Source organism: Thamnophis sirtalis, unplaced genomic scaffold (assembly GCF_051295495.1).
Source record: "Thamnophis sirtalis isolate CommonGarterSnake01/CBP01778 unplaced genomic scaffold, rThaSir2_p1.2 scaffold_2, whole genome shotgun sequence".
NCBI lineage: Eukaryota > Metazoa > Chordata > Lepidosauria > Squamata > Natricidae > Thamnophis > Thamnophis sirtalis.
Genome location: NW_028261382.1, coordinates 142,856,161 through 142,876,730, shown reverse-complemented (window position 1 = coordinate 142,876,730; position 20,570 = coordinate 142,856,161). Strand labels below are relative to the sequence as shown.

General features: G+C 41.3%; 1 protein-coding gene across 1 annotated transcript in view; it reads left to right on the top strand.

The window, feature by feature from the left end:
• The window catches only part of LOC106539084 (chloride channel protein C-like), an 84,237-nt gene that overhangs the window by 31,777 nt on the left and 31,890 nt on the right, over positions 1-20,570 (top strand). Inside the window, exon 12 of the mRNA XM_087703865.1 lies at positions 7,714-7,880. Within this exon, the coding sequence (XP_087559991.1) occupies positions 7,714-7,880 (167 nt within the window). The remainder of the gene's footprint in view (positions 1-7,713; positions 7,881-20,570) is intronic.

Sequence of the window (20,570 nt, the reverse complement as noted above, 5' to 3'; positions counted from 1 at the left end):
AGGGGGAGGGCTTGCATTGCATTTTGGGGATTGGGGCACATACGCATGCACTCACACACACACGCATACATGCTTTGGGTACTTGGCACCAAAAAGGTTAACCATCACTGGTATAGTTCATAGCATCTATGTGTTTTTTCTTGATCCATCTCAGTTATTTAACATTTATAGTCATATATTACCAATAGAACATCTTTGCTTTATATGTTCTGATATTTCTAATCATAAAAATATCCTTATTCTTCATCATCATCATTGGCTTTCCTCCCTAGGATTAATCTTCCCTTTTCTTCTCCAGTATATTTTCTATCTTTATCTATTCTTGAACCCAAGAAAACCAGCTACATCTTTATTTTTCTCACCTTAAACATGATGGTGGATCTTAATTTTCTTACCGTGAACCCAGATGTATTTCCATATTTATTTTATAATGAACTTTTCTAAGTCTTCTTTATTTTTAGATAACTAAATGGTGTCATCTGCATATCTGAAATGCTGTAGTTCATGCTTTATTCTCTTGTTGAAAACAAGACATGAAATATCAGTTGTCACTAATTCCATTCTTATAATACATCAATTTAACAATTATGGGGATCATATTAATTTTTGTCTTATTCCTTTCTCTATTCTAAACCAATTCAAACTTTCTAATTTCACAAAGCATAGTTCTTATTGCAGTTTTTGTTGATGTTGAAGGTTCCTCGGAAGAATAAGCAGATGTTCTAGCACTTCCATTAGTTTTAATATATGTCACATTCTAACATGATCTAAACAACCTAAATCTTTGACAAAGTTATTAAAACACATGCAAGTTTATTCTTCATGATCTCATGGTGTCTCCACAATTTTGTTTTAATGTTAGCTATCTGATTTCATGTCTGTTAGTTCATTTCTTTTACCACATATGGCTCTTTCTTCTTTGGTCAAATAAAACTTTGCTGGCATAAAGAATTAGTGTGATACTTTGGTAAATTACACATATTCTTCTGCATCTTACTTCTTCAGCATAGGGATATAATTGATTATATCCAATGATTCCAGATATCTCCATTTTCCAACTTTTACATTCCAATCACAGGTCAGTAGTATTCTGTTCTTTCTTTATCGAGTACCTCTTACAATTTGCCACATTTTTGTTCTATGTTGACATGTAACTGTTAGCACTTTAAAGCTGCAGGAGAAAATGAAGTAAAATAGTCACTGTAAGGAAAAGGTTCTTGAACGCCTTTTTCTCTCAAATGTTTCTCTTATTTTACAATACTTTTAATTATGGTATTTCCATCTTCCTTTAATCTAATTTGTCTCTTTTGGATTTCTTTCATGATTACTCCAAGTAATTCCATTGTGGCTATATGAATGTTTCTCTGATCTTAAAAATAGTTCTAATTTTTCTTTTCTTGTTATTATCCATCGTTTGTTGATATTCTTGATTGAGGTATTATTTATTGATCTTTATTTGTTTAGCTTAGCTGTGCTTGTATGTTCATTACTTCAATTAGCTTAATTTTGAAATTCTATATTGCTGATTTTTTAATCTTTTATTTTTCTTTGTTTATCACAATAACTTGTTCCAAAAGCCATTTGGATTCACTGAAATTTTATAATATATTTGCTTCAGCTTTCATAACCGTATATCTTAGCTCTTCCTATAGTGTCTCATGGTCTTTTGCACATTAGGTCAGTGTTTTTCAACCTTTTTTGTGCAAAGGCACACTTTTTTCATGAAAAAAATCACGAGGCACACCACCATTAGAAAATGTTAAAAAAATTTAACTCTGTGCCTATATTGACTATATATAAAGTAATTCTTCCACGGCACACCTTAGACTATGTCACGGCACACTAGTGTGCCACGGCACAGTGGTTGAAAAACACTGCATTAGGTAAATATACTTAGTCTCTTCTTTATGTTCATCCTATATCCTGACTTACATTATTCCACTCCTCCTGCTCTTTTCATTAATTTTCTAAGCGTAACTTGATATATTTAACACCATTTATTCTCTGTTCTGTAGTTTGTACTTGGAAGTGTTCTGTCTGATAGGATAGCATTTACTCATCTTCTGTTGTCCATTATGTGTTTGATTTGATTCCAGTGTTTGTATCTGCTGGTGTCCCTTTATAGAACCTGAGTTTATTTTGCTTGAAGCAGGCTTTGGCAATAAACAAATAATCTCTTCAGAAATCCCCATAAACCTTTTTCCTCCCTTATTTCATTGCTCGGTCCAAATGTTCCAGTGATTCCAGCTATCTCAATTTTCAAACTTTTGCTATGCAGTCACTGATTAATAGTACTCCATCTTTTCTTGATTGAGCACATATTACAATTTGTCACAAAATTCCTCAATGTCTTTCTCTATTGCATGCGCGCGCACACACACATGTATATACATATATATGTATACAAACACACTGTGTGTGTGTGTAAAATTGATGTTCATTGGATTGATATGATCCTCTGCTTTTCCACATCTGCTTATGAAAGTTTCACTTTCTTCCCCAATAATATAGCAGTGTCTATCCAGTTTGCATGCTTTTTTATTTGGCTTATGGGGACGCGGTGGCTCAGTGGCTAAGATGCTGAGCATGTCTATCAGAAGGTTGGCAGTTCAGTGGTTTGAATAGCTAGTGCTGCGTAACGGAGTGAGCTCCCATTACTTGTCCCAGCTTCTGCCAACCTAGCAGTTCGAAAGCATGTAAAAAATACAAGTAGAATAATAGGGACCACTTTGGTGGGAAGGTAACAGCACTCCGTGTGCCTTTGGTGTTTAGTCATGCTGGCTATATGACCATGGAGACATCTTTGGACAGCGCTGGCTCCTCAGCTTAGAAACAGAAATGAGCACAGTCCCTTAGAGTCGGGAACGACTAGCATGTATGTGCGAGGGGAACCTTTACATTTACCTTTATTTGGCTCCCAGACTGATTTAAACATTTCAGCTATGTTTATGTGGACTTTTTGGCAACAACACAGAAGTGAATTGTCATGGTATAATTTTGAAGTTGCTATTTCTGGGTGAATTATATTCTTCTATACCTGCAGGATTTTACCTGTCCTTATGTTCTGGATTTTTTATCTTACTATCAGGAGCTCTGACTGGCATTGCCACTAGGGCAGTATTTCTCAATCCCCCACCCCTCTTGTTGAAGAGGGATGGACTTCAACTAAAGCTGGCTGGAGAATTCTGGGAGTTGAAGTCCATCCCTCTTAAAGTGGGCAGCAAGGTTGAAACACTGCTGTAAGATTTTGGAGGATTCTGAGTCCCTAAAGTAGTAATTCAATAAGAGACAATTTAATAATAGGGAAGTCATTTCTACAGGTAAAAATAAATCTTGATTTATATTTTCACCTGGTACAATTTTCAACTTCTATAGATATTCCAGATGGATGCATATTATTTATGTCCAAATAGTGACAAGCAATGACAAAAACTAACTCAGAAAGTGATAAACCTTTCTCTGGCATTGTTACTGTGATAAAGTACAGAAGAGTTTACTCTTTTATTAAGCATTAATATATATATAGAATAAAACCTAGGTTTGACAGAATCAGGATATCAATACTTGTGTCTGTACAACAGTAGTACAGCTGGTGTCATAAATATCTGCAGTCTATGGCAAGATCTCATACCAGTGATAAAGGTTTGATACTCAGAAGTAAACTGTCACAGTTTGATGTCATGGCTGGATCACAACCCTGTTGGCATTTCCTCCTGGGAAAGAAAAAGGACAAAGCTTCCATCTGCTGCAAAAAAGCAAAGCAAAACATCTGTTGGTGACATTAAGTGCTTTTCTGGCTATGTTCAGCACAACTTCAAAATGGAACTGTTCAACTTTTATGAACAAGAAAACAAAAAGGTATAATTTCATGGGAAAGTATATCTATCTAAAACAGTTTAGTGAAAATGTAATTTTATGTAACATTTTCCCAGAATCATGGGTTTGCTGATTAGGCTTACCCCTCCCAATGTTGAGGAAACATAGACTAAAATCAAACATGTACTTTATTCATTTTTAATTAAATTATTACCTCAACTAAAGTTATAATTATACCTAACAGTCACCATATGGTAATCACATTTGAAGTTTAGGGAAAAAAAAGAATGTACTTTAAAAATTCAATATGGTGCAGAGAAAAATGTTTGCTCTTCTTCCTAGAACACATTTTGTCTGTCGGTGTCTAAAGTGATAGTCCCCAATAGAATAAATGGGGATGAAGCAGTGCTCACCATTATGGGAGCAATCTTCTCCTAAGCCCCAAAGGGAAAATAAAAACATAACCAATTATTGAGTGAGGGACATCTAGAGGAATATATATTTATTGTATTATTTTCTCTTACCTGACAATATATTCCAAATAATGAAAACTCAACTGGCATAGAAATGCATCACAACAATTGGGGAAATGCAACAAACCAATATGTGAGATAAATGGGTTTGGAACAGCTTCTCAGATCAACCCTTTCTTTGATAAATCAGGGTTTGTTCAGTCAATTTAGCTTTTATATATTATGTTTTGATAAAGGAAATAAAATCTCTCTTTGTCCAGGCAAGAATAAAATCTCGAGCAATCTCAGTCACACTCAAGCCCCAAAATGCTGTCCGCATGCTTACTGGCTCTTCCGTCTTGCCTCATTTCTGCTTATCAGAGGGCAGGAAGGGGCAAGACCAGGGGTGAAATCCTGCAAGTTCTGGAGAACAGATAGTAGAAATTTTGAGTAGTTCGGAGAACCGGCAAATGCCACCTCTGGTTGGCCCCAGAGTGGGGTGGGAATGGAGATTTTGCAGTATCATTCCCCTGGAGTGAGGTGGGAACGGATATTTTGTAGCATCATTCCCCTGGAATGGGGTGGGAATGGAGATTCTGCTATGCCCACCAAGCCACACCAAGCCCACCAAGCCACGCCCACAGAACCGGTAGTGAAAAAAAATGAATTTCACCATTGGGCAAGACACCTTTCCCAGCTACTGTAGGAGGGAGGCACTAGCAACCCCCCCTCCTCTGCTTCCTTCTGACTACTGCAATGCCTCCACTACTAATGTGCTTCCAAAAGTTGCTTTAACTAGTTTCTTCAAATTTTTCTGGGGTTGGGATTCCTGTCCAGAAAAATGTTTATACTTTAAAAAAAAGATGGTATGCTTGGAGGGGAAAAAAAGAAGCACCAGGACATAATTTTAAAACAATGAGAATCCCAATTAAACATTTGGTATAGGCACTTGAAACCTGAGGCTAAGATTGGGAAGATTTTACTTTATTTTATTTATTTAGTTTGTCAAACATGTACAAGATAGCCGGTATAAGGATGAACATGGGCATGAACAAAGGAAATGAATACAAATAAATGGGGACAGTAGGACAGGGATGGTAGGCATGCTGGTGCGCTTATGCATGTCTCCTTTACAGACCTCTTAGGAATGGGGTGAGGTCCACAGTAGGCAGTTTAGGGTTGAAGCTGTGATGGTTTGATGATGTAACAACAGAGTCGGCTAGAGCATTCCAGGCATCGACCACTCTGTTGGTGAAGTTGTATTTTCTGCAGTCGAGTTTGGAGCGGTTTACCTTGAGTTTGTATCAATTGTTTGCCTGTGTATTATTGAGGTTGAAGCTGAAGAAGTTGTTGATAGGTAAGAAGATGCATATAGAATTATAATAGGCCCTGAGAGATGGGATAATTAGATAATTCTATTGGCCCTGCAGACTTGGTTGAAATCCCCCCAATAGTTGTTATTTAGTGAAAAGAAATTAACCTTTCATTTCCAAAAGAAACTTGACTGATTAAGATTGCAGTACAGGAAGAAAAGATTAAATCCCCTTTCCTATGCAAGAAAATCCCTGATCAATTTGTCCCATCCTTGTTTTAAAAAATCCACACGACTATGTCAAATAGGACTTAACATCATTTACAATCAGCCTTTGTCTATTGAATGTGCATAGAAATGCGTATTCAAGAAGTAATACTGTAGAGAAGGTCAGAAAATCCTATGCAAGGATTGTCTATGACATTTTCAATAGTAGGTTATTTTAATTCCTTTTTGTTGTTGCATGCATTCACTACTGTCTGATTTTTTGGGGGAATGCATATTGAATATAGTTTGAATCATTAGTTTATCGGGAAGCTTGAGAAGGCACAACTCCTGATTATGTATATGTTTTTAAGCACATTTAGTTGAACACACTATTTTCTGATTTTTCCTCTGGATGACTAAAATCCATAGTAGAATACTATATTGGAAGAAGGGTTTCGCAGAGAATTGTTTTAAGATTCTGGGTAAGTGTCAGTGTATGGGGGGTGGGGGGGTGGGGGCTAAACCAATGTCATATCATCATACTAGTTCTACTTTTTCTATTTAATAGGGTTGCTGTGAATTAAGATATAATTCCAGAATTGTAACAGTTGCATGTTGTTGCAGGAGGGAGGGCGTCTTTCCCAAACAATTAAGAGGCAAATCAGTCCTTGGCATGCAGAAAGAGGCCTAGGAAAGATACTCCCTAAATCTTCACAGGATATGTGTTATAATTATGCAGAGTGTGCTTTAGTTTGGCAAGATTCCTGTCTATGGGTTAACAGTAATAAAGAAACTTCTCTGAGCAATTATTCATCATATTGTCTTGGTTCCTTGAGCCTAATACATTGTTATGCACCTAGTATCATAAAGGTTCATGATTATTTTATTGAATAGCATCTAAAGCTATTAATAAAAATGTTAATTTTTCACCTAAATATGGCTTTAAGCTTCAAAGTCATGCATGCCACAAAGCAAATCTGATGGGAGCATTAGAGTAGGATCTCTCACTGTTTATTTTTCTTTTTTATGAACAATGAAAGGCAGCAATGGCTCTCCTGATTTGGATTAGGGTGGCAATGGTGTGGGAAGATTGACTTCATTCTTGACTTTGTTCTAATTTCAGGGAAATTTAGATAATCCAAAACTGCTCTTTGTTTTATAGAAGAATGTTACCCAAGAGAAATAATTATATGTTTTTCTGCCCATGGATAAAACTGAAGTTTATGAGATAATGATTTTACCTGAGACAATAGCCTGGGGGAAAATTATCTCTCCATTTCTAATTGTTGCTTTCTTTGCCTTCCCACATTCTATCTTCCATTTACTATTAAGATGTTTTAACTTAGATGATATTGCTCACAGCTCTTTCCTAATGCAGTCTATACTGGTTTAAGAGCTCCTATTTGATAGCAGCAGATTATCTCTGATAGTTGGTGATGCTACTGCCAATGAATTGATTCATGCACATTGAAATAATAAAGAGGGGAACCAGCCTTATAGCTGTAATTGACTAATCTTAACACAAAGCTTGAAAAGGTATCTATCACTTTTATAGGTAGAAACAAGTCATTGGAGACACTATCTAGAGTGGTTGCTGCAGTTGAACTATTCAGTGATATCTTCCTACTTTGTCAGCCATGCTCAGTGTAGAATGCATGCTTTTCAAGTGAAAGGTCAAAGATACAATTTGCAGGCTTCTCTATAGAATTAAATAAAACAATATTTTGTCAGGCAGAAAATCATCAGAAAAGAAATATGATGTAAAAATTACTATGTGCTATATTCTCCAGATGACATAGTTTATTTAATGGTAATAATTATTTAAAGACTGCATAGTAATTATAACTAAGGGTTATATAAGGCTATTGATATAATTGATACATTCATTTTCTAGTAATATACTCTTTCTTTTCCCTCCACATTTAGGTAGAAATCACAAATGATGTACAATCTTTGTTACTCATCATGCTGGCTGTCATGTTAGCAAAAATGGTTGGCGACTGGTTTAACATGTCTTTGTACAGTTCTTTACTGAAATTAAAAAGCATACCATATCTAGAAGTTGAACCATTTGTTTACCAGAATAAAAATGGGTGAGTGTTCCCCCCCCCCATAAATTTTAAATGAAATCTGGGAAAGTGGTGGATCAAATGACCATACAATGGGTGGTGTGCCTTACTTGGTCATGTTTACAGGATTAAACATCAGATGACATTTTGATCTTAAATTTGTTGTAGAACTGAAACATATTTAATTTAAATTATAATAGTGTCAGGAATATTTTGGGATATATGTGTGCAATACTGTATATAACTACTGTCAATAACATTGGGTGGGTGGAAACATGGAAAAAAGTTGCAGAAAAAAATAGGCCATTTGGAGACTCAACAATGAACGAGAACAGTAAATATTTAACAAGCATCTGTATGGAAGACCAATATGTTTCAAATAAGTGTTTACCGTCTTTCTGTACATATGGAAGTGGAAAAATGGAATTATTGGTTTTTGTATTTATAATTAAAAATGGAAAGGATTGATAAAGGATACAAGGTTTTGATGAAATGTTCAGCATGCCCACCAAGCCTGCCATGCCCACCAAGCCACGCCCACAGAACTGGTAGTAAAAATTTTTGAACCCCACCACTGATTTGATCCCACTAATACTTTCTAAGAGAGTTAGTTTGGTGTAGTGGTTAAGATACCAGGTTAGGAAAAGGGAGATGGTTAGCCCTACCTTAGGTATAAAGCCAGATACATAACTTTGGACTATTTACTCTCTCTCACTTCTACAAAATGGAAGGCAATGACGAAACACTTTTCTTATTTCTTTCATATTTCTTAGAAAATTGCAAGGAATAGTCCAGGTAGTTGCCAAGCCAGGTGACCAGTGGCTTGAAAGCTTCCTCTCCCTCTCTCTCTCTTTCACCTCCTCCCTCCACACTTTTGAAAGGGGCCAATTTTCTTCTGACATGCTCTCTGGTGCTAACAACTGCAGTAGTAGTGTAATTGCAAAAAGACCTGGCATTACTTACATTAAGCACCTTGAGGCAAAGTAATCTAGCAAATTAGCCATCTGACCCTTAGGATGGTGCCTCAGGGTGGGTCAGAAATCAAAATCTCTATGATATTGGAGGTTTTTCTACTCCTTCAATGGCCGATCTAGTGTTCTTTGCCATAGCCTCAAATATATAACTATCTATGCCCACGTCTTGCTGAGGCTACCTAATACCTCCATGCCCAGATAACTAAATGGGAGTCTCCAACCCAACCACAATGCACACAGGGCCTGCTATTGGAAATACCTTTCACTGGGTCTCCCTTCAGCATACAATAGTACCATTCACTCAAACATACAATATTAAGAATTATTCCTACAACATAATATTGCAAGCCATCTACCCCTAAATCTAGATGGCAACAACTCTCTCTCCCACCACAGTTGGGGACAATCTGGTTGCTACTGGAGACATTTCTAGGTAAGCTCATGGCAGATGATTAGGGCCAAGATGATACATTGGGAGGAAAGGGGGGGATATGTCCCTAATATCACTCTTGGTGCCCACTTTCAAGTGACCGCAAACTCATAGACCTGTTTTTATCTTCCATCAATGGCAATCTGCTCTACCAAGCAGCAAGCTGTTCAAGTTCACTTATTCAGTAGGTCTATTGCCTGTCCCAATATAAGACCATTCACTCCAGTCCTATATTCAGGTCCGCTGTAACAAATTCCAATGGGTTGCAGCTCTCAGTCAGAAGGCTATAACTGATTGGCCAAGACTTTATTGGCCTTGAATAGTATCCTGTCCTTCTATTTCCATGTTTTTTATAATCACATATCCATAATGGCTCAGTGTTATAATTAAAAATGACTTAGAATGTAATGAATGATGGCACTGTAACTTTTTTTTTAGGAGGAATAGGAACATATATGTTCTTCTGTCTCTCTGCTCTTTTGTGGAGTAGATATATGTTGAACTGCTCTTTCTTTGTACTCTGAGATGAGAAAAAGGCAATGTATTCATCGTGGTTTGTTTTCAGCCAAGTTTGACTGATTCCCCAGATTGAAAGTCTCAAATGTTGAGTATACTTTCCATTAATAAACAATGAACAAAAAAGACTGTTTTTCTTATTGCATAGTATAGTTATTCACTTTTGTGTGTGTGCAAATATTTATTTCTGATCACATGGGCTTTTATGTTTTAGATTTTGGCTGATTGAGATGAATGTAAGTAAAAAGGATGGTCTTTGACTTCTACTTATGTTGCATTTCTAGCTATAAATTAGCAGGCTGGAATGCTCAGAGTTGCTAGGTGCCAAGAAGTGCTTTTTAATAAGGGCAAGAGTACTTGAATGCATCTACAACTTGGCAGAGCTTCTTGCTTTTATAAACCCCTGTACACTTCAAGAGAAAATATCTTACATCTAGCACTTTAATGCGATAAGGTCAGTTAAAGACTTGAATAAGTCTGATGCTTAGTCTGTTCTAGTTTAACATTACTTCTGTCAAAGCTTTCACTGGAGATTTCTGCCTGCCATACCACATAAATCTGATGAGCTGATAAAGCTGAAGCCAAGAATTCTGTAGCCATTGCACATTGTTTTAAATAAAAACAGGATGGCTTTATATTGAATAGTTGATTTTATTGCATACTTGAGCTTGTCAAATTTCCTCTGCCACAATGTAATATGGACTTTGAAAATTGGAATGTATGCATATTTATAATTGATGGAATTAGTGTATAGAAAAATACTTTGAAAAATTTTAGGTGGGAATCTGTCACCTTGAAGTTCAATGTAAATTATAATTCTCTCAAACACACTGAAAAAAAATACCCGTCAACCTAGAAAAATTGGAATTATTGATTTGATTTATTCGGTTTGTATGCCGCCCTGAGTCTCTCGGGAATAGGGCGGCATACAAATCGAATAAATCAAATCAATAATTCCAATTTTTCTAGGTTGACGGGTATTTTTTTCCCCAGTGAGTTTGAGAGAAGTATGTAGATCTGAGGTATGAGGTTGTACATTTTGGCAATCTCATGAGATTAAAGATAAAAAATAAGACAGAAGAAATGGCTGCTAGAATACCCATATTTTAGTTGTGATATAGTAAATCCCAGAAGTTGCTTGTTGAACAATCTAGCACAATTGCTTTTAAATTTGGTGATTCTAATATGATGATGAATTGCCCTATAAATCCTATTGAAGAGCAGAGTACAATTCAAGTTAACAACATTTTAAAAAAATTCCACATCTTACTTATTTATTAAAGTTATTAATAGTTACATTCTCCAGATAAAAGAGAACATTTTACAATACATTTTAGAAGGCAATTTAATATCAGTAGCATAATAGCAATTTTCTCTACTTTTCCATCATTGAATATATCAGGAGCAGGGACGTGCAGTCCCTAGAGGCAAGGGAGGCGGAGCCTCCCCAGTCTCCTGAGAGAAAGGAAAGAGTTTTAAATATTTTTTTTAAAATTAATTAAAGCCAGGATAGTTGCTACCAGATTTCAAGTCACAGTGGCTTGGTGTCTGCTCTCAGTGTTAACTAGGAGGAGGCCAGAGAACTCGGGGCCTCTTTTGCTTAAGGAATTTTTCGCCTTTTAAAAGTTAAGGAGGAGTTAAAAAGCAAAAAAATTAATATGCAAAAGAGGCACTGATTCTCCCGCCTCCTGATCTGGGAGCAGCGAATCATGTCTTGCACTTGAGCCACTGCGCAAGTGCAAGGGTGCTTCTGGAGAGGTTTTTCTTTCACCAGCCGCCATTTCTTCTGCAGCCAGCCCAGCACCGAGCGGGAAGGACAAGGAGGAGGAGGAGGAGAAGAGCGGTGAGTCCTTGTGGCTGGCTGGGGAGGGACTCACCGCTCTTCTCCCAGCCAGCCAGCCAGCCAGCCCCATCCGACCTGCTCCCTGCCTGGCCGGCCAGCTGGCACAAAGACTCACCGCTCTTCTCCTCCCAGCCAGCCAGCCACCCGACCTGCTCCCAAGAATGTCAGCGGGGACAGAGGAGGCAGGGGGGCGAGGCGGCAGAGCGGGGCAGCGGTGAGAAGCAACACCCCCGCCGCTGTGTCTGACAGGCGTCTCGCGTTTATGTCCATCATAAACGAGAGACGCCTGTCGGACACAGCGGCGGGGACGTTGCTTCTTGCCGCTGCTGCGCTCTTGCCTCACCAACGGTATCCCTCACCGCACGTCACTGATCAGGAGCATATAGCAGTACACATGTATGTACATATAACTGAAATGAATGATAAAAGAAACTGCATGAAGATTAGCATTACTATTTCATATTATACTTTAGGTTGTTTATGATACAATTTATTTAACTAATTAATTCATTAATTAATTTCCACACACCATTTGCGGAAGCCCTTTGGTTTGGGATCTGCCTATCTAGAGCATCCTTCACATAATACATTAAGCCCTATATCCTCTTTTCTTCTGCCTGTGGGGTTTCCTGTCTACTTTTTATCCAATCTAGTAATTTAGGACCAAGAACATTCTTTCTTAGTACTTGAACAATACACCAGCAAAAGCTCAGTAGATGCTGTAACAAAAACTGTTATTCTTTATGGGTATTTTGTTGTATTAAAACACTCCCTCCTACTGTACTGATTTCTAACTTTCCTATTTCTGATAAGCTTCATGAAATAAAATCTCTTCCATGTCTACACACTTTGCAGAACAAAGCTCAAGAGAGCAACATATGGAGTTCATATATTTTGTTTCAGACTTATGGGCTGCTTATGTATCCTCCATTCTTTTTTGGGCTATTATAGATAACATGCAGAGAGCAACTGACTTCCTGCTGAGAGAGAAAAACAGAGGTTGAATCGTTTCTATGTGCCAGAAAGAAGCTTCATTGATCTCAGATGCGGTAGTTTGCAGGTGGTAGACACAGTGAATCTAGTTATTGGATGGGACACTCTACTAATTAGTTAAGGCTGTTCCAATATCTAGTCACCAGCTGGCAGACAAAAGAAATTACTGAAGTTTTCTGCTTAAAAACAACTAGATCATCCCACTGTGACAATGCAGACACCGATGCAGCTGGCTTTTTTTTAAAAACTGAGGTCTATTTATAAATACAAAGATCTGTTGTATTTTAGGAATAATAACAATGTGATTCATTTCTCCCCGCTCTTTTCTGTCTGATCTTTAATATTAGCAGCCAAAATCCATATCTACTGGCATAATGGAAACGGTGGAGAGGTTCAGATAATACCATTTCTCTGAGACCTAGATTGTAGAATGACCTCCCCAAGTGCTAAGCTTGGTTTCCAATATATATTTAAAGCCTCTTCATTTAACCTCTGAAGACCACTGTCTTGTTGCTATATTTTAATTGCTTATGAATAATTGAGATAGTGTCAGCCCTTCTTCATTCAAAAATCAGGAAAGAAAACCACAGGACTCCATTGATAGAAATCAAGTGTACTTTTACTAGTTATAAATGAATAGAAGCAAAGCTAAGCGAAGCTAAGCGAAGTCTGATTATTTAGGCGCGAAAGCGAATAATATATTGTATAATTCATTCCCCTCCCCTTGGCATCCTTGTGCACAGTCCAATCATAATTCAGGGGCTTTTTGGGCCGATGGGGGGGGGGCGACTTCTCCACTTCTCCCTCTTTCATGCATTGAAGTCTGGCCAAATCTAACTCAACGTCTGCTGCATGTTCATACCAAGCAGTCACACGGCGGGGAAGGTGTCTGTTAACGCACTGTTGGTAAATTTTTTCATTCAATCCCCCAGCAAACTGATCTAACAAAGCATCTTCTGACCATCCCCTCATATAGGCTGACAGCTGTTGAAACTCCTGAATATACTCAGCCACTGGTCTTTGTCCCTGCTTCAGGGCCATAAATTTCACCTTCCCGCATTTCTCAATCAGCGGATCATCAAACCTCCTCTTCATTGCAGCCATAAAGTCATTAAAATTCCTCAGGAGAGGGGAATTGCATTGGTGTAAGCCCACCATCCAGTCGGCCGCTTTGTCTTCCAATGAGAGTAAAACCATTCTTACTTTCATATCATCTGTTTCTAAATCCGGACCATAAATTTCCATATAGTTCCAAATCTGTATGACAAACAACCCTAACTTTTTGGGATCGCCATTATATTTCACTGTTAAGAGAGGGACTTTTGCCAATCGGCGTCGCCTGCCCCCCCTACTCTTGGAGTGGCCCTAGCTGGGGGGGGAAGGCTGGTTCTGGGTTTCCTTGCTCCCAACCCCCCTCGGCCTCTTCACCCTCCCTTAACCTATGCATGGAGTACCTTTGTTCAAACTCTTCAGCTTGCTCCCTTTCCATTGCTCTTCCACGGTTTTTGCATTCGGACATAGCTTCCTCAAGGAGTCGCATGGTGTGGGACAATTTGTAATCCTCATCCCCAGCGTCACCCCATTCTGCTGATTTTTTTTGGTCTCCTTCTCGTGACTCCTGCATCCAACTCCTCAGACTCCTCTTTTTGCCCCACACCCAAAGTCCATCGGGGACGATGGACCAGCCAGCCTTTCAGTTAAAGATGGTTCTGCTGCTGCCCCTTCAGTTTCCTCTTCATCACTCACATGCAAAGACATTCTTTTTCTTCTTGTGAGAACACCCCCCTCGCTAGGTTGTAGCTCCTGGTGGGGTGGAGGTTGAGACTTCGCTTATTGTCAGCCCTTCTTCATTCAAAAATCAGGAAAGAAAACCACAGGACTCCATTGATAGAAATCAAGTGTACTTTTACTAATTATAAATGAATAGAAGTGAAGCTAGGCGAAGTCTGATTATTTAGGCGTGAATGCGAATAATATATTGTATAATTCATTCCCCTTACCTTGGCATCCCGTGCACAGTCCAATCATAATTCTCCCAATTGTCAGGTGTGAGATAACTTCGAAAGGCATCACCAGGATGGAATGCTGGTTCCATTGGCCTTGGTGGGAACACTCCTCCTCCACATGCGCAGTAAGGTGGACAGTTCAAACTCTAGAATCTTCCTCCAGCACAACAATCAGTCCCCTCCCAAATACCATGCCCCCCTCCCCGTTTCAATGGCAGCTGAAGTAGTAGCAAAGCAGAGGCTGACAGATAGCTTTCATATTTGAAATGGTGCTTTAACATGTGTTTGATTAGATCATGTCACATTTTTCTAATTTATGGTTGACTGTTGGAGCCTTTCTTAATTCATTATTTACAGTGTCACTAGACATGTCTGTCTTGGCCAGTTATGATTTATTCAGCCTTATTCTGAGTGAATTTATGGAAATTATGCAACATTCTGGATGAATGGGATCCAGGGAAAAACTATTAAAGAGCATGAATGGATGAGTGAGAACGAGATAAGAGAATATATTAAAGTTACTGAGCTGAAAAGAAGTTATTGGGCCTCTGGGAATGAATGAGAAGGGTAATTATTTGTGGATTATCTACTAGAAAAAGTTCAGTTTTGAATGTGTTTTAACCATAAATTTATTCAAATAATTGAAAAAATAGAATTGCAATTTTTTTAAAATTGTATTTTAATTTAGAGAAAGCATATGACAAAGTGAATAGACCTAAATTGTGGATTATTTTGTGTTAAGATTGAGTTTAATGTTGGTTGACTAATCTAAGAAGAATATTTAATAGAAGTGAAGCATGTGTAAAAAAATATTTCTATATATATATTTTGACTGGCTCAACAGCGAACAGAGATTAGTAAATCTGTGATGTCCCTTTAGTTATAAAATATATTTATGGATAAATATATATGAAGTTAAACACTTAATGGTTTGGGATATGAATATATGTGTACCTTTTGTGATGATGCTCTGTTATTGACTGAGGAGCAAAATTATTTGCAGTAAATAATAGCTAGATTGCATGATGTAACGAAAAGTATAAATCTAAATATTATTAAATACAGCATTCAATGCTTTATAGATAAAAGTAAAAATAACATTTTGTTGACACTGGAAGCATATTAACTGCAGACATGAATATTTATTCAATCATGATGATGCCACATGGTTGGCAGAGAAATGCTAGAAACATTACAGAAATGAAAACTTTCAGCCTCCTATTGATTAAATTCTAGCTTCAGAAAATTGTTGGAAATCAGAAAATCCTATTTTTACAGCTGTAACTTAATACTGTATATGTTGTTAAGATAATATTGAATATAACAACTGATAATGAGTCATGGTGGGGCAGTGGTTAGAGCGCAGTCCTGCAGGCTACTTTTATTGACTGCTGGTTGCCTGCAATTTGGCACTTCAAATCTCACCAGGCTCAAGGTTGATTTAGCTTTCCATTCTTCCAAGATGTGTAAAATGAAGACCCAAATTGTTGGGGGCAATATGCTGACTCTGTAAACAACTTATAGAGGGCTGTGAAGCACTGTAAAGTAGTGGGAGACGCCTAGAGCACCTGTGGAGGTCCGATAAATCCGAACCGAACCGAGCACTTCACAGTGCTGTGAAGCACTGTAAAGTAGTCCGGAGGAGACGCCTAGAGCACCTGTGGAGGTCCGATAAATCCGAACCGAACCGAGCACTTTTAACAACCTGCACCAAGGATTACATCAGGGCACTTAGGGCAGCAAAGAGATCTTATATTGCCACCTTGGTTGCGTCCGCCGAGTCTCGTCCAGCCGCCCTGTTTAGGATAACCCGCTCCCTCTTAAATAAGAGGGATACGGGGGACCCCTTGCAGGGTAGGGCTGAAGATTATGCCCAGTTCTTGGCGGACAAAGTTGCTCGGTTTCGGTCGGATTTGGACTCCACCTTTGCAGAACCAGCCGAGGCACGAGAGGACGATTTGGTTGACCATCGCTGGGTTGAGTTTCAGGATGTTACTTCCGGGGACGTGGACAAGGCCATGAGGGCTGTGAGTGCCTCCACCTGTGTACTGGACCCGTGTCCCTCCTGGCTGGTTGCTAACAGCAGGGAGGTGACACGGGGCTGGATCCAAGCGGTTATTACCGCCTCGCTTCGGGAGGGGCACTTCCCTGCCGCACTTAAAACGGCGGTGGTGAGACCCCTCCTGAAGAAACCATCTTTGGATCCAGCCGTACTTAACAACTACCGTCCAGTCTCCAACCTCCCCTTTATTGGGAAGGTTGTTGAGAAGGTGGTGGCCTACCAGCTCCAGCGGTCCTTGGAGGAAGCCGATTACCTGGACCCCTTCCAGTCCGGCTTCAGACCTGGTTACAGCACAGAAACCGCTTTGGTCGCATTGACCGATGATCTCTGGAGAGCCAGGGATGGAGGCCATGCCTCCATCTTGGTTCTCCTCGACCTCTCGGCGGCTTTCGATACCATCGACCATGGTATCCTTCTGCGACGACTGCGGGAGGTGGGGGTGGGAGGCACTGTTTTGCAGTGGTTCTCCTCCTACCTCTCGGACAGGTCGCAGTCGGTGTTGGTCGGGGGTCAGAGATCGACCACGAGGCCCCTATCATATGGGGTGCCGCAGGGGTCGGTCCTGTCCCCCGTACTATTTAACATCTACATGAAACCGCTGGGCGAGATCATTCGGAGGCACGGGATAAGATACCACCAATATGCGGACGATACGCAGCTGTATCTGTCCGCCCCGTGCCAACTCAATGAAGCGGTGGACGTGATGAGCCGGGGTCTTGAAGCCGTTAGGGACTGGATGCGGGCTAACAAGCTTGTACTCAACCCAGAAAAGACCGAGTGGCTGTTGTGTTTCCCTCCCAAAAATTTGGTTAGTGTTCCAACGCTCAGGCTGGGGGGTCAAAATTTACACCCCTCAGACAGGGTTCGCAACTTGGGAGTCCTCCTGGATCCACAGCTGACCTTTGATCACCACCTGTCGGCTGTGACCAGGGGGGCATTTGCCCAGGTTCGCCTGGTGCGCCAGTTGCGACCCTACCTGAATCGGGAGGCTCTCACAACAGTCACTCGCGCCCTCGTGACCTCTAGGCTGGAATACTGCAACGTGCTCTACATGGGGCTGCCCTTGAAGAGCATCCGGCGGCTTCAGCTAGTCCAGAATGCGGCCGCGCGAGTGATCGTGGGTGCACCTCGGTTCGCCCACATAACACCTATCCTCCGCGAGCTGCACTGGCTACCTGTTGACCTCCGTGTGCGCTTCAAGGTGCTTCTTACTACCTATAAAGCCCTTCATGGTGGTGGATCTGCGTACTTGGGAGACCGCCTTCTGCCAATTACCTCCTCTCGACCCATAAGATCCCACAGATTAGGCCTCCTCCGAGTGCCATCTGCCAGCCAGTGCCGGCTGGCAACTACGCGGAGGAGAGCCTTTTCTGTAGCAGCTCCGACCCTCTGGAACGATCTCCCCGTGGAGATTCGTACCCTCACCACCCTTCAGACCTTCCGCACAGCCCTCAAGATCTGGCTATCCCGCCAGGCCTGGGGGTAAAGACTATAGTTTGCCCCCGCCCGAATGTTGAATGAATGTTGTTTGATCTTAACCACATACTGTATTTTTATGTTATCGTACGTCTTCCCCTCCCATAAGTTGTGAGCCGCCCTGAGTCCCCTCAGGGAAAAGGGCGGCCTATAAATAAACGCAACTGAAACAACTGAAACTGTATATACTTAGGGTGACCAGACATCCCGCATTTGGCGGGACAAGCACGCTTTCTCATAATTTTTCCCACGTCCCGGGCCATTCCCAAAAGATCCCGCTTAATTTTGGCGCCTTCTTCAATGGCTCGCTCCCCCGCCCATCCGCTGCGCTCGCATGGGCGGGGTAGCATAGCGAGTGAGTGGGCGGATGGCAGTGGGATCGCCGCCCAGGAGCCACCAGAAGCCTTCCTGCCCACCACCGGCTGCACTGCAGCTGACTCACCCTGGGTGGGCTGGGAGGCTTTGGGCGTCCGGGCGGGAAGAGCTGCGAGCGGATGGTGGTGGGATCGCCGCCTGGGAGCCACCAGAAGCCGCTCCTGGCCGCGGGCCCCTGCCCTGCCGCGTCCAGCGCGTCTTCAACAGCAAGTGGGTTGCCCGCCCGGCTCACTGCCGCTGGCCCTCCCTGGCCGGGTCATCCCAAACGTGCACGACCCAGAGCTCCCCTGCCTAGCTGCATGGCACACACGTGCAGGCATTGAAGGAATCCGGCCGAATACCTTGAATCCCTGCGCATGTGCGCAACGCAGCTAGGCGGGGGGGGGGGGAGCTCCGCTTGAGATGACCAGGCTATGCCCTCCATAGCCTGGTCATCCCAAGCGGAGCCCGCCTAGCTGTGTTGCCCACACGCGCGGGGATTCAAGGAATCCAGCCGGATACATTGAATCCCCGCGCATGTGCGCAACGCAGCTAGGCGGGGGGGGGGGGAGCTCCGCTTGGGATGCTGGGTCATGCTGTTGAACACGCGCTGGACGCGGCAGGACAGGGGCCCGTGGCCGGGAGCAGAGCCAGCCACTGCTGCAGGGATCGGGTGCTGCAGCAGCAGTAGTTCCCAGTTGGGACCGGGCACCCTTAACGTAGCAACCCTGCATTGCTCATAATCTTGAGGCTCCACGTGAAAGGGCCGAACGCGGAGGAAAGGAAGGCGCGTCGGGCATCCAGATCACAGCGAGGAGAAGGAGGAGGAAGGTATTTATTATACTTGTATTTATTATACTGTGGATTTGGTCTGCATCAACCTGCCACTTCCCCTCACCAGGCAAATCACGGTGAAAACTCTGGGTGAGTCTCCACAGAGAGCTGGCGAGCAGCTGGCTGGACTTCTAAGAGGTGGGGGGGGGAGGAGGCGGTGGAAGAAGCAGCAGCTCCTTGAAATGGGGGAGCAGGCCTTTCTCCATTCAACAGATCCAATATACAGAGTTTTATTTTTTGGCCCTAAAAATATTGTCACTGAGGATGACAGAAATTTCTTCATCATTGCTATTGGTCTCAAGTAGCAAATAATTAAACATGGTTTTTAGTGTACTTAGTTAGCCATCTGCTTTTTAACATTACATGGTATCAGTTTCAAGAATGCATGCATTCCTGAAAACTTGTAACAAACTTGTTGAAGGGCCTATGAAATATTTTCTAGTTTAGTGTAGAATAAGTATTCTTAATAAAAGAAAAAGTCATTTTTATTTAATCAATTGCATTCCTTTTTATAATGACATTAATTAACTAAACTGGAAATAAATCTATGTTTTGCTAGAGTTTTAAAATTAAAAAACCTTACATTTTGTTGCTATTATTTTAATCAGAGTTTTGCCAAGTGAAATTATATAATGGTTCCTCATGTCTCTGTAATTTTCTAAATCTCATCCAGAAGTACCACAGAATCTGGCATTTTCAGCAGAATGATGCTGATGCTAATAAAACATCCTGATTTTTGGTGAAAGGATGGAAAGAGGAAGGAAGGAGGAAGAGAGATCTAAAGAGCAGAAAGACAGAAGGCAGATAGGCAAGAAGAAGGAAGGAAGGAGAAAGAATGGAAAGGAAGGAAGGCTAGAAGGAAGAAAGAGGGAGGGAGGGAAGGAGGGAGGGAGGGAGGGAGGGAGGGAGGGAGGGAGGGAGGGAGGGAAGGAAGGAAGGAAGGAAGGAAGGGGTACTTCCACTTGTAGGCCTGGGACTGAATGCAGGAGGAGTCTCTCCATAGGATCAGCTGCTCCTCTGATCATGGTCTATGAAAATGTTACTGCCTTCCTGATGCAAATTTAGACAGATGGTGCTTTGGGCTGCCCCTCAAATCCCCCCTTTACTCCTCCCCCTGTAGAATTCAGCCCCCTGAGTTTTGCCTTTGAGGGGCATGTGTGGTTATGGCGGATGGCAGAGTCAGCTGGAGGTTGAGAGGGGATTGGGGGCCTGTGGAGTTCTCCCCA